The sequence below is a fragment of the Acinonyx jubatus genome, chromosome C1, assembly GCF_027475565.1.
Source record: "Acinonyx jubatus isolate Ajub_Pintada_27869175 chromosome C1, VMU_Ajub_asm_v1.0, whole genome shotgun sequence".
Taxonomy (NCBI): Eukaryota; Metazoa; Chordata; class Mammalia; order Carnivora; family Felidae; genus Acinonyx; species Acinonyx jubatus.
The window spans coordinates 168,046,222-168,058,957 of NC_069381.1; the positions used below are offsets into that span (position 1 = coordinate 168,046,222).

General features: G+C 38.2%; 1 protein-coding gene across 9 annotated transcripts in view; it reads left to right on the forward strand.

Annotated features, from left to right (window-relative positions):
* Positions 1 to 3,601: 3,601 nt before the first annotated feature.
* Positions 3,602 to 12,736, forward strand: part of NUP35 (nucleoporin 35) — a 58,472-nt gene continuing 49,337 nt past the window's right edge. For 7 of the 9 annotated variants that reach the window (XR_008295470.1, XR_008295472.1, XR_008295471.1 and 4 more), the window contains exon 1: positions 9,860 to 9,971. Coding sequence is in view for 1 of the 9 variants with exons in the window: in XM_015086948.3 (XP_014942434.2) it covers positions 9,932 to 9,971 (40 nt within the window). In the remaining 8 variants the exon portion in view is untranslated. Of the gene's footprint in view, positions 3,622 to 9,859; positions 9,972 to 10,406; positions 10,540 to 12,736 lie in introns of those variants that run through there. The other 2 variants (XM_053215413.1, XM_015086953.3) reach the window with 2 other exon arrangements.

The following is a 12,736-nucleotide window of genomic DNA, read 5'->3' on the forward strand; positions in this document are numbered from 1 at the left end:
GTTAAGCGTCCAACTTCAGCTCAGGTCATGATTTCACAGTTAATGAGTTCGAGCTCCACGTCGGGCTCTGTGCTGACAGCTCAGAGCCTGGAGCTGCTTTGGATTCTGGGTCTCCCTCTCTCTCTGCCCCTCCCCTGCTTCCACTGTGTCTCTCAATCTCTCTCTCTCTCTCTCTCTCTCAAAAATAAACATTGGGGCGCTTGAGTGGCTCAGTTGGTTAAGCGTCCGACTTCAGCTCAGGTCATGATCTCACAGTTCATGAGTTCGAACCCCGCGTCCGGCTCTGGGCTGACAGCTCAGAGCCTGGAGCCTGCTTCAGATTCTGTGTCTCCTTCTCTCTCTGCCCCTCCCCTACTTGTACTCTGTCTCTCGCATTGTCTCAAAAATAAACATTAAAAAAGTTTTTTAATAAAAAAAATAAACATTTAAAAAAGTGTTAACAACAACAACAAAACCCAAGTACCTGGCCTCATAGAGTCTACAATCTAGTTGGGGATAGATATTATTCTAAAATTTATAGAAGTGTATAATTCAAAGTGTGATCTTGTCTAGTTACACAGGAAAGCTTTCCAAACTTTTGAGTGAAATTTGAGATCAGTTCTAAAAGAGAAATAAATGTTAACCAACTAAGGGGAGTGGGGTGTCAGAGATCTTACAGAACTGAGGGAAGAACATGTATAAAGACCCAGGAGTGGGAAGAAGCATGGGACATTAGAGTAATGGAAAGAAGGCTGAGTGGCTGGAGCAGTGAACAAGAGGAGATGAGATGGGTGTCAGAAGCGGCTGAGGTGTTAGGCCAGTCAAGTAAAGGCTTGCAGGCAGCTTTAGGATTCTGCTCTTTTAGAGCAGTGGAAACAATGGAAAGGTTTTAAGCAGGAGAGCAACTTGCTCAGAAAGTTATTTTTCAAAAGGTCACTCTCTTGGGGCGCCTGGGTGGCTCAGTCGGTTAAGCGGCCGACTTCGGCTCAGGTCATGATCTCGTGGTCCGTGAGTTCGAGCCCTGCGTCGGGCTCTGTGCTGACAGCTCAGAGCCTGGAACCTGTTTCAGATTCTGTGTCTCCCTCTCTCTGACCCTCCCCCGTTCATGCTCTGTCTCTCTCTGTCTCAAAAATAAATAAAAGTTAAAAAAAAACAAAGAAAAGGCCACTCTCACTACATTGTGGAGAATGGATTAAGAAGAAGGAAGAGCAATCAAGAAGCTAAGTCCAGGTATCAGATGATAAAGCTGGGATTTGGCTATAGCAATAAAAACATTAGGGAGTGGATATATCTGCAAGGTATTTAAAAGCAAAATTCACAGGACCTGGCACCAGATTGGTGTTGGAAAGAGGTTTTCAAGACCATTCCAAGGTTTTCGGCTTTCCCAGCTAGATAGCTGGTGGTATCTTTCTCTGAGATAAATATATTCATGTTTTACAGAAAAGACTTTAAGTTTGGGCTTTTATATTTGATTTTGGGGTGCCTTTGAAATATCTAAGAGCAGATGTTGTAGAAGCAATTGAATATATAAATTTGGACCTCAGAGAATGATCTGGTTTGGTGGTATGAATTGAGAGTCACTGAGGGTAATGGACACAGATGACATCACATAGGAAAGAGTTTTGAGTAAGATTGAGCCTTGGGGAACAACATTTAAAGGCTGGCTAGGGAAGGATGAATCAAGAAACGAAACTTAGCCATATGATCACAGAGGTAGAAGGAAAACCAAGAGAGTATAATGTCAGTGAAACTAAGGAGAATTTCAAAGAGTATTTAATGTGAACTGATGCTGTTGAGATTTATTTAAGATGAGCACTGAAAACGTCTGGATTTAGCTTCATAGAGATCTTTGGTGACCCTGGCAAGAGCTCTTTGGTGAATTAATGGGGAAAGAAGCCAAATTAGTTTATTAAAAGCTATGTAATATACTGAATGACAGATAACATTAGTGTAAACTTCAGTTATTGTGTATATATTTTATGTATGTATTCACTAGCTGAATAAGTCAATGTATGACATATGAATTAGTTACTATTATTTAAACTATTCAGATTAAAAAGCTAACTTTTGGAGATTTTAATGTCACATAACTATGGAGTATTTAAAATCAGGCTTGCTCCTGTCTTAAACAAAATGCTGCCGCTTCTCTAAATGAAGACATTGTCAAGTAAGAAAAGACTTACTTTTCCATTATTTTGCTCTTTTTTTTACATAAACTGGGTAAAATGTATGACCTTTGAACACCCTAGAATTTAGGCTTATTGAATTAAAAAAAAAGAATTAGGGAAAATGTCAAACATACACAAAATTATAAAGAATAGCATAATCAATTACCCATCAGTAATTATCACCCCGTGGCTTTTCTTGTCTAAAGCATTCCCTTAGCCATTATTTTCCTTCCCTGCTCCTGCCCTCACCCATCCCAACAGATTATTTCAAGGCAAATCCTAGACAAAGCCCTTTCTAAAATCAATCCTATTTTTTTTCAAAGTTGTCTACTTTGCCTGTTATAAACTTCCACAGGGCTTTCAAATATCTGATTAAACCTATATGACAGTTCAAATATAAAAGCAGGAAATAAAATTACACCTGAAAGTTATACACATTAAAAAAAATATACACCTTATTTTTTAGAGCAGTTTTAACTTTACAACAAGTTTCCCATATGCCCCCTGCCCCCTCCCCACATATAGCCTCCCCCATTATCAACATCTCCCACCAGAATGGTACACTTGTGATGATGGGTGATACTACATTGACACATCATTATCATCCAAAATCTATCATTTATATTAGGGTTCTAGGGTTCCTCTTTGTGTTGTACATTCTCTGGGTTTGAATACATTTGTAATAGCATGTATCCACTATTATGTAGTGTATTTATGTATTATATACAGGGTAGTTTCACTGCCCTAAAAGTCCTATTGCACCTACTCATCCCTCCTCTCAAAGTTATGTAAATTTTGAGGTTACTTTTTCACTTCCAACAGATGAAAGGAACTATTTAATTGATTTAAAGGCTGGGGTACCTGGGTGGCTCAGTCGGTTGAGCATCCAACTTCAGCTCAGGTCATGATCTCACACTCCGTGAGTTCAAGCCCCACGTCAGGATCTGTGCTGACAGCTCAGAGCCTGGAGCCTGCCTCGGATTCTGTGTCTCCCTCTCTCTCTGTCCCTCCCCCGCTCATGCGCTGTCTCTCTGTCAAAAATAAATAAACATTAAAAAAATTTTTTTAATTGATTTAAAGGCAACAGGTGAACCAGCTAAACCGATGTTTCCTTTGATATTTGGCTGCCCCCTTTCTGCCAGTTGTTTACAAAAATTCATACACTTCCAAATGTAAGAGTTTATTTTTAATTTATAAAGACATGGCTTTGGTAATTATATTTGTAGAAATCAGATAATGCAAATCGTTATTAATGGATTTATATTTTTCTGAACATGTTCCCTATGTCCTAAACGTTATAAAAGTCTCTAGGAGATAATTTATCTTTGGCCCTATGAAGTCATGGTTCCTCTGTGTGCTTTACATGACATCACAGTCTAAGTGACTTGCAGCTCATGCTATACCAAATGCCAAAGTCTGAGATAATGAGAACGTGAGTGATAAGATGCTTTCTCTCCTTGCTTTCTTTCTGAAGGTGACAAACTCTGTCTTTTTCTTAAAGTTTGACTAGAGGTGGATATCTTTTTCTTCACTTTAATTTAAAAAAATTATTTGTGTTTATTTTTAGAATAGATGGAGAGTGGGCTTTTAGGAGAACGAATTTACACTTATATACAAATGTTGCAAATTAATAAATATTTACAAATAGCTACTGAGTTATATATATGATATACACAAGCAGTTTGGCTGTGAATATATCAAATATATTGAACATAAATAAATTTTGAGATTTCACATATTTCTGACTTTTAAAAAATTTGTTTTGGCTTTAGAAAAAAATTGAAATATATATAAAGCCCAGAGCTAATTTTCAAGTGGGCTCTCTGTAGCCCAAGGTACTCCATCCAAGTGTTTCAGGGCATTTGGAGGTGTGATAGTCAATAGACACTTTAGGGCACAAGAACCCTGAGTTAGTGGGGCTTGCATTCTTCCCTTTTTTTCCAACCAGAGCAGTTCTGTTGTATGTAATAAGTATCTGCACAATACATTGTTCAAAGAAAGGGTTTCTCATCTAAGTTTGAATATCCACTTTCTACAAAAATAGCACTTTGATGAAATCTTATGTCATCAGAGGGCAGACTTCAGGGAACCATGAGTCCAGAATAGAAACAGGGAATAGATGTTCCACTTTATTTTTAAAAAGAATTTTATTTTTATTTATTTTTTAATGTTTATTTTTGAGAGAGAGACACACAGCATGCGTGGGGGGAAGGGCAGAGAGAGAGAGGGAGACACAGAATCCAAAGCAGGCTCCAGGCTCTAAGCTGTCAGCACACAGCCTGATGCAGAGCTCGATCTCACGAACCATGAGATCATGATCTAAGTAGAAGTCAGAAGCTTAAGCGACTGAGCCACCCAGGCACCCCTTAAAAAGAATTTTTTAATGTTTATTTATTTTTGAGAGAGAGAGAGAAAGAGAGAGAGAAAGAGAGAGAGAGAGAGAATGAGAGAGTATGAACAGGGGAGAGGCAGAGAGAGAGGGAGACACAGAATCTGAAGCAGGCTCCAGGTTCTGAGCTGTCAGCACAGAGCCTGACATGGGGATTGAACTCATGAACCGTGAGATCGTGACCTGAGCCAAAATTGGACATTTAACTGACTGAGACATCCAGGTGCCCCGTAGGTGTTCCATGTTATGTGAAATCTTATTTAATATGTTCAGAAAGGAAAGTAGGAAAACAAGTATTGCAATTAAGATAATAATATTCATGTACAGAATATGGTGAACATGGAATATTGTTAAAGATAATAAAAATAAAGATAAAATAAAAATAAAATAATATATAAATAATAAAATATGAACAATAAATAAAATAAAATTAAATTAAATTAAATTAAAGTAAATCATGCCACACAAGTTTCCCATTCAAGTTAATGCAAGTTATGATCATTTCATTTTATCAAAAAGGATAGTTAGAACTATAAACTTCATTGTATAATATAAATAGAAGTACTTATAATAGACTTAATGTCCAAAATTATAATTTAAAAAATCTGAAAACATATAAAATTATATCAAAATGTCAGATAATCTTTATTCTAAGTTTATTTATTTAGAGCTCATTCATTCATTTACTTTTTCATTATATCACTCATTTACTTTTCCAATATATATTTACTGAAAATTGATGGAAACACAATAAAGAAAGTAAAGTTATGGTCCCTACCCCCAAGAAAATCCATCTACTAGGGCTGAGGAAAAAAACTTAAGGGGCGCCTGGGTGGCTCAGTCGGTTAAGCGTCCGAGTCTCGATTTTGGCTCAGTTCATGATCTCATGGTTTATGAGACCCAGCACCACATCGCCTGCTTGGGATTCTCTCTCTTCTCTCTCTCTGCTCTTACCCTTCCTAGCATGCGCAGACTCTCTCTCAACATAAATTTAAAAAAAAACAAACTTAAAAAATAAGTAGTTTATAGCAAATGAGTTCCAGAAACAATGCATCAGACATTCTGAAATTGAATGATGGCTGAGGGCTGGCACAGCTGGGGCAGGCTTCATGATGGAAGAGAGGCTTGAGCTGCTACTTGTAGGAAGGACAGGACTTTGTAAATTGGGGTGAAGGGAAAGAGTTGGTAGCAGAGGGATTGCTGTGATCAAGGAATACAGTGTGACTATCTTTCCCAAGAGGTTGAAGGTTTGCCAAGGAAAATAATGGGAGAATTGATTAGAGAAGTTTAGGGTCAGAGGATAAAGGGACCTGATTTTTGAAGCCAGAGTTTTCAACACTTTAAGGCGAAGTTAGGGTGACAATGTGTATTCCCTTTAGGGTGCCTATTGCAGTCTCTAAAAGAGATACTCCTACTCTTCTCTCTCAGTCTGTTTGGTCTGTTATAACAGAATACCATAGATGGGAAGACTTATAGACAACAGACATTTCTTTCTCATAGTTCTGGAGGCTGGGAAGTCTGAGATCAAGGCATTAGCAGATTTGGTCTCTGGTGAGAGGCTGCGTCATGGTTCACAGATGGCAGTCTTGTCACTGTATCCTCACAAGGCTGAGACAGGATGGGGTAGAGAGCTTTGTTAGGTTTCTTATAAGACTCCAAAGACTCACTTCCAAAAAGCATCATATTGGGTGTTAAAACTTCAACATATGAATTTTGGGGGACACAAACATTCAGTCTGTAGTGGCTTCCACCCTGTGATTCTGGTTTCCCCACCCCCCCTTTCCCTTTCTGCCCAGGTGAGAATGTATGTTATGTAATGAGGGACATCATTGTTTGGTATGTGCTGCACACGTGAATCTTATGGAGTTGAGGATAAGGAGGTTTGCTGTAGGGAATAGGAAATCAGTGAGAGCTTTTGAACATCTGGGTAATATGTACAAAGATGAGAGTATTGGCTATTGGTATGTTAGATTTGGTGGGAGAGATGGAAGGCAAGGAAATGTTAAGTGCTGACTACAATTTAAGAATTGAGGAGGCAAAATAAATAAATAAATAACACTTGGTATCTGAATGTTTGATAGCAGGGAAGATGGAAGCCAGAAAAAGAAAAGTGGACCAGGGACCTATATTAAGCATAACCTCCCTTTTAAACGTATTTTTTTTTTTATTATTTTACAGACAATAAAATCTGGAGATATTTAATAGAAATCCAAGCAATATAGGATTTAAGTGGAAAAGTTGGGCTCTGAATTTAAGTCTGTTTGACCTTAAATTCTGCTTTAATGTGCAATGGTTTTAATTTGGGGTTTCTAAGACTCTAAAAGAAAAAGGGACAAACGGAATGGTTTTAGGGATACGATGAGTTTCTGAGGTTTGATGTACTGGTAGGTTGTTCAGCAAGCATCTAGAAAAGTAGCATTTGGCTTTAGAGAGTGGTGGGGCATTAATTGTTTGCATAGATGAGAAGCGAGAGAGGATCAAGTTTTAACTAACAATAACATGTCCAGGTTAGAATGAAATGGGACCAGGTATGGAAAAGTTAGGGAAAGAGTAGAAAGTTATAAGGAGAAATAGGAAGTGTAGCATCACCAAAACAAGAAAAACACTTGAATTGAGGAAAAGATTGTCAAAGCTGTTGAATATTGCAGATGTCATAGAGACAGACCTTCACTTGGCAATTAGGAGAAAAGGAGTTGCAGTCAGTGGTTTCAGAAGAGGATTTACCCAGGAGCAAGTGTGTAATGAATTAAAAGACAAGATGGTGAACTTAGGGAAAGAGATCGTCTACTGAAGTCTGTAGACCCTTATTTTGAGATCTTAAAAAAAAGAGAAGAATGTGAATGCAATTAGTGCATGGTATCCAGAAGAAGGAGCAAGGTCTAGAGAAGGTTTTTTGATAGGGCAAACTGGGCATTTTTATAAATTGATAAGGAAAGAGCCAGTTTAAAGGTAGAATATTGAAATGCAAATGAAGAAAGGAAAATGATTTTTTTCTTAAAGAAACCAAGTTTTTAATTTGAAGAACAATAACAACAGTAAATAATATCTATAGTCAACCATTAGTTAAATAGAATAAGCTAAAGGCCCTTCTTAAGCCCTCCAACTACAAACGCCTTTCCTCCTCCATCTTCCCTGTTAATAGTTTGGCACAAATGTTTTCCAGCTTCCTTCCTTCCTCCTTTCCTTCCTTCCTTCCTTCCTGGCTTCTCTCTCTCTCTCTCTCTTTTTTTTTTTTTTAAAGTTTATTACTTATTTTGAGAAAGAGTGTGAGCGGGGGAGGGGCAGAGAGAGTGGGAGAGAGAGAATCCCAAGTAGGCCCCACACTCAGTGCAGAGCCCAACTCTGGGCTCCATCCCACATACCATGAGATCATGACCTGAGCCGGAACCAAGAGTCAGATGCTCAACTGACAGAACCACACAGGTGCCCCACTTCTTTTATTTAATAAGCATTCCTCCCCACCCCTTTGCATATGTATTCAAATATGCTTTTTAGTGGCACCTAGGGGGTACATGTGCACTCTCTCTCTCAAAATAAATGAATAAATGTTAAAAAAACAAATATACTTTAAAAAAATAAAATGATGCCATATATATTTTTTCAAATTGCTACTTTCAGTATGTTGATCATGAAGACTTTTCTACATCAACACACACACACACACACCAAATATAGCTCATGCTTTTTAACAGGTGCATAATGTTCTTTTGTTTGGACAGATCATAATTTATATTTATAAATATAATACATATTATAATATAATATTTATATTACTCAGAAATCCTTCATTTATAAACCCTTCTTGGAATCTTCATTCTAAAAAGGGGTTTCGTGAGCATGTTGGGCTGAATGACAGCCCCTGAAGATATCTTCACTCTAATCTCTGGAATCTATGAATGTTACCTTACATAGTAAAAGGTGCTTTGCAGATAGGACTATTGATTTACTCAGCAGAGTTGGCTATTGAAATGAGAAGATTATCCTGGATTATCTCAGTGGGCCCTAAATATAATCACAAATGTCCTTATAAGAGGAAGGGACAGGGAAAGTTTACTACAGAAGTTCATGTGATGACAGAAACAGAGAGAAACAGTGCCAGACAAAGAAAAGATGCTGTACCACTAGCTTTGAAGGGGGAAGGAGCTACAAGCCTGAGGAAATGGATTTTCCCCTGAAGCCTCCAGAAGAAACCAGTCTTACTGATACCTTGATTTTGGGCCCTTTAAGACTCATTTCAAGTTTCTGCCCTCAGGACTATACAAGATAAATTTGTGTTGGTTTAAGCTGCCAAATTTGTTGTAATGTAGTATGACTTCATCTGAACTTGGTTGCATCTACGGACCTTATTTCCAAATAAGGTAACATATGTATTGGAGGTTAGACCTTGAACATACCTTTTTGAGGGATGCAATTCAACCCACACACCTGTTAAAAAAAAAAAAAAGTCAATTGGTTTTAAGTTTGATTTCTGGGAACTTGCCAGAAACTAAGTAATGCTGGAATTGTTATTGCCTCATTCAAATTACAACATTCTTGCTGGATTTGGGATTTCAGGAAATCCCAGAGGAAAGAGGGAGAGAAGATGGGTGGGGATTTAGAGGATAACGAGTTTGTTATGGACCAGAGAGCATCTCAGAATATATACATGCTGCATATCATTTTTATAAAGTTAGTGAACAAAACAACGTATAGAATGTGAATATGCGTAACCTATATTTGAAGACTAAAAAAAAGCAGCAAAGTAGGAAGAGGACGGAAGAGATGGGACAGTGAGGAGCACACAGGATTCTCCAGTGTTATTAGCCTACGCTGTTCAATATCTTTTGTAAGTATATAAAACAATGTATGCGTTACGCTTAATGTAAAATTGTGCCTTTATAACAACATTTTTAAAAAATGGCATAGAGATGGTAGGAAATATACTTTGAGAACGCAACTCATATACTCATATACCAAGCCTGAAATCAACACTGGAAAGCGGCACCGTTACTTCGTTAAGGTAATTTTTTCAGGTGTTACTTGGAAAAGCTGACAGATGACAGAGTGCTGGGTAAACTCACTCTAATTATGAAACCGTGAGTAAAAGAACATGTGCTTCCATGAAACTTAAGCACCAACAGTTCAGGAGGCGCACAGCGTTAGCAAAAACCATTGCCGGAACCATCGTTTTCACCATAGTTCATCCCATTTCCTGCGAAATTCTTCTCGAAAACGCAGACTCTGCGAAAAGACGTTTGCCCGATTCCAAAATGACTGCTGCGGCGCCCACAATAAAAGTACAGCGCAAGACCGGAAGTTACGCAACCTCATAAGGCAGCGCGCCCTTACCCGTGAGAGAGTTTCCGCCATTTTTGAAAATCGGGAAGGTCCGGGGCCAAGTGTGGTTGCAGCTGCGATGGCAACCTTTGCCGTGGAACCCCAGGCGCCCTCGTTGGGTGAGTGAAAAACTGCGTTTCCTCGCTGGCGCTGCGATCCACGCCGTACGACTAGGAGCAAGCAAGACTGAAAGCCAGTAGTCATCAGGCTCTTTGCTAGTTTCAGTCGCGGGTACGAGCCCCTGGTTCACCCACAAGTTTTCAGTTGTCCCCCTGCTCAGGGCGTCATCACCCTGCCGCCAGCAAGGCGGCTCCGGGAAGTTGCGGGCCTGGGTAGGGGGTGGGAATGGCTGTCCAGTGGTGACTAAGCCGTTTTGCCCCCCAACACGCGGTCCGCATTCGTTCTGCCCATACCTGAAACTCTCCGAGCGCCGAGGACGCGGTGCTGAGTTCCTGGATCCGGGGAGGCGTCGGTGTAAAGGAACGGATCCGCGTACACGTGGGTGGGCGGTGACCTGGAGTGTGGTTACAGCTCACCGTTCTTTGGTCACTTGGGCTTTTAGTTTCTGTTGGATTCCTACCTGCCCTGGGCTTAGCAAAAGGAGTCTTATTAGTAGAAACTACGGTTGTGCGACGTTTAACGATAGTAGCCATGGAGATACTGGCGTTAATAGGAAGCCGGGAGTTGGTACGATTTTCCCGCCTTTATCTTGGGGAAGTGACTTTGTAGGAGGTCTTTTTCTCTAATCAGTTACGTAATGAGTTTTTTAAAAATTCATTCCCATTGTTTAACGGAGAGCCTTGCTGAAAGTGTTGTTCAAAAAAAAAAAATCTATCAAGTTAACAGGATGTAGATTTCCTTTTTGTTTGCTGAGTTTCGGCACTTGTGAGAACCGTCAAAATTTTTAGCAGAAAATTGCTATCAGAGACGCATTTGAAAATTAGGTTACAACTTTTGAGTTTGGAAAAGAAAGCAAGCGCGATATTTGTAGAACGAGGTTTTTTGTTTTTGTTTTTTTTACATTTGAAGGGTGTAATAGTGCTTGCTATGCTTTGTGCAAAATGTTTCTTTTGGGAATGGAGTTAACTTGGACTGTTTTAGAATTAGTCATAAAAAACTAAATGCATAACGTCAGTGCAGATATTCTGCTACCTTTAAACTTAAGTACAGATGTTTGTCTAGGTATTTATGTTTTGTATTATTTTAGAGATCAGGAAATCATTTCCAGTCCCAAAGTTTTCTATTCAACAAAAACATTTTGGAGTGCATATTTCTTGGGGTTGTAAATGTGAATAAACCCGTCTCTGTTTATTGCCTCATCAGAAATCTGACATTTGCTGATATTAATTGTTCAAGTTCATATATTGCAGGTGAAGAATAAATAATTTTTCCAGCACCTAATGCTATATGAAAATCAAGGATTATTTCAGCAAACAGTGCTAGCTGAATTAAGACCTAGTATTTAATAGATTTTAGGTGTGCAGACTGAAGTCGAATTTAAGACTTGCATGATGGTTGTTCTAGCTCTCTAAGTGAAATTTAGCCTAAGGGGTGATAAGTGACAGGCGGATTAAGACCTCTCTGTGCTCTCCTCACTCTGGTGTTTAGTGTTACCACAATATATATACAGATATATCAGAACTTTTCTTAATTCTTCTTACAATGCCATATATGTTTTTTTCTCTTTGGGGGGATGGGAGAATGAGGTAGTTGGTGGTACCTAAAACTTTGTATTTACTACTATAAGTTTCTAAATATCTTTTCAGAATTTGCTTTTGTTTAGGCTTTTGGTGTGTATATTCTTTGGAAATATGTACTAGCAACGTAGTAACAGCGCTTTAAAACAATTACAATATAGTTATGGTTCTTCATACCTTATTTCAGTATTTGCTTCATTTTTTTCCCCTGACTTTGCCTTTTTCCTCTTTTATACACTTGCATTGGCATTGTTAATACCTAAGTCTACTATAATGAGGAAGGATAAATAATTGACACCATTTGGATAGCAAGAAACAAATTCTTGAGACTGCTTAGAACTTAAGGAATAGTTAACCATGTAAATAATACATCAAACGTTTGGCCTTTCTGAGTGCAGTGAATCACGTTCAGTTTTGTTACATAGTTGAAAACTTAAATTTTAATAAGTAGAAATTGCAAATTCTACATTTACACTTAAGCACTCAGTTTTTGCTATCCTAGGATACCCTTAGAATAATAAGGGTTGAGCACTTACTGATATTAGATACTGGGTCAAGTGCTTAATTTGCTGTAATTCTAATCAAAGCTCTGTGAGTGGATGCTGTGATTATGCCCATTTTGCCAAGAGATACGAACCCAGGTCTCTGAGTCTAGGGCCCATTTTTTTTTCATACTGTGCTAATTTGCTCTGAAATTAGAGTAGGTTATAGCTTCCTTTTCTTCATAATGGGAATAATAATACCTATCCTGTAAATTGTGAAAATTAATTTTAAATTGATGATTGTGAAGTATCAACTGTCTTTAAATTGGTTTTATGTTAGGGAGATTTTTATTGATTATTCCTAACTTTAAAATGATTTTTAAAAATGATCCAAAAATAAAGTTTCCAAATCTTTCAATGTTTCTTAGTTTCTAATCATCACTATTGTTTCATGTGTGCTCTATGTGCTCTAATGTATGCATGATTACACTTTTATCGCAATAATGGTTTATAGTTCTTGTTTATGGAAAAGAAAAAAATGGAACATATAGCAAGCTACACCCGTTGTGTTTGATTTGCTAAAACTTCGTGTAACTAGTGCACCCACTCTTTCCTTGTTTTTGGTTGTTGCATAGGTAGAAGCTGACCCAGAAGTGGAAAGAAGTTATTCTGTATGCATTAAGAATTTTTTAAAGATAATACAAA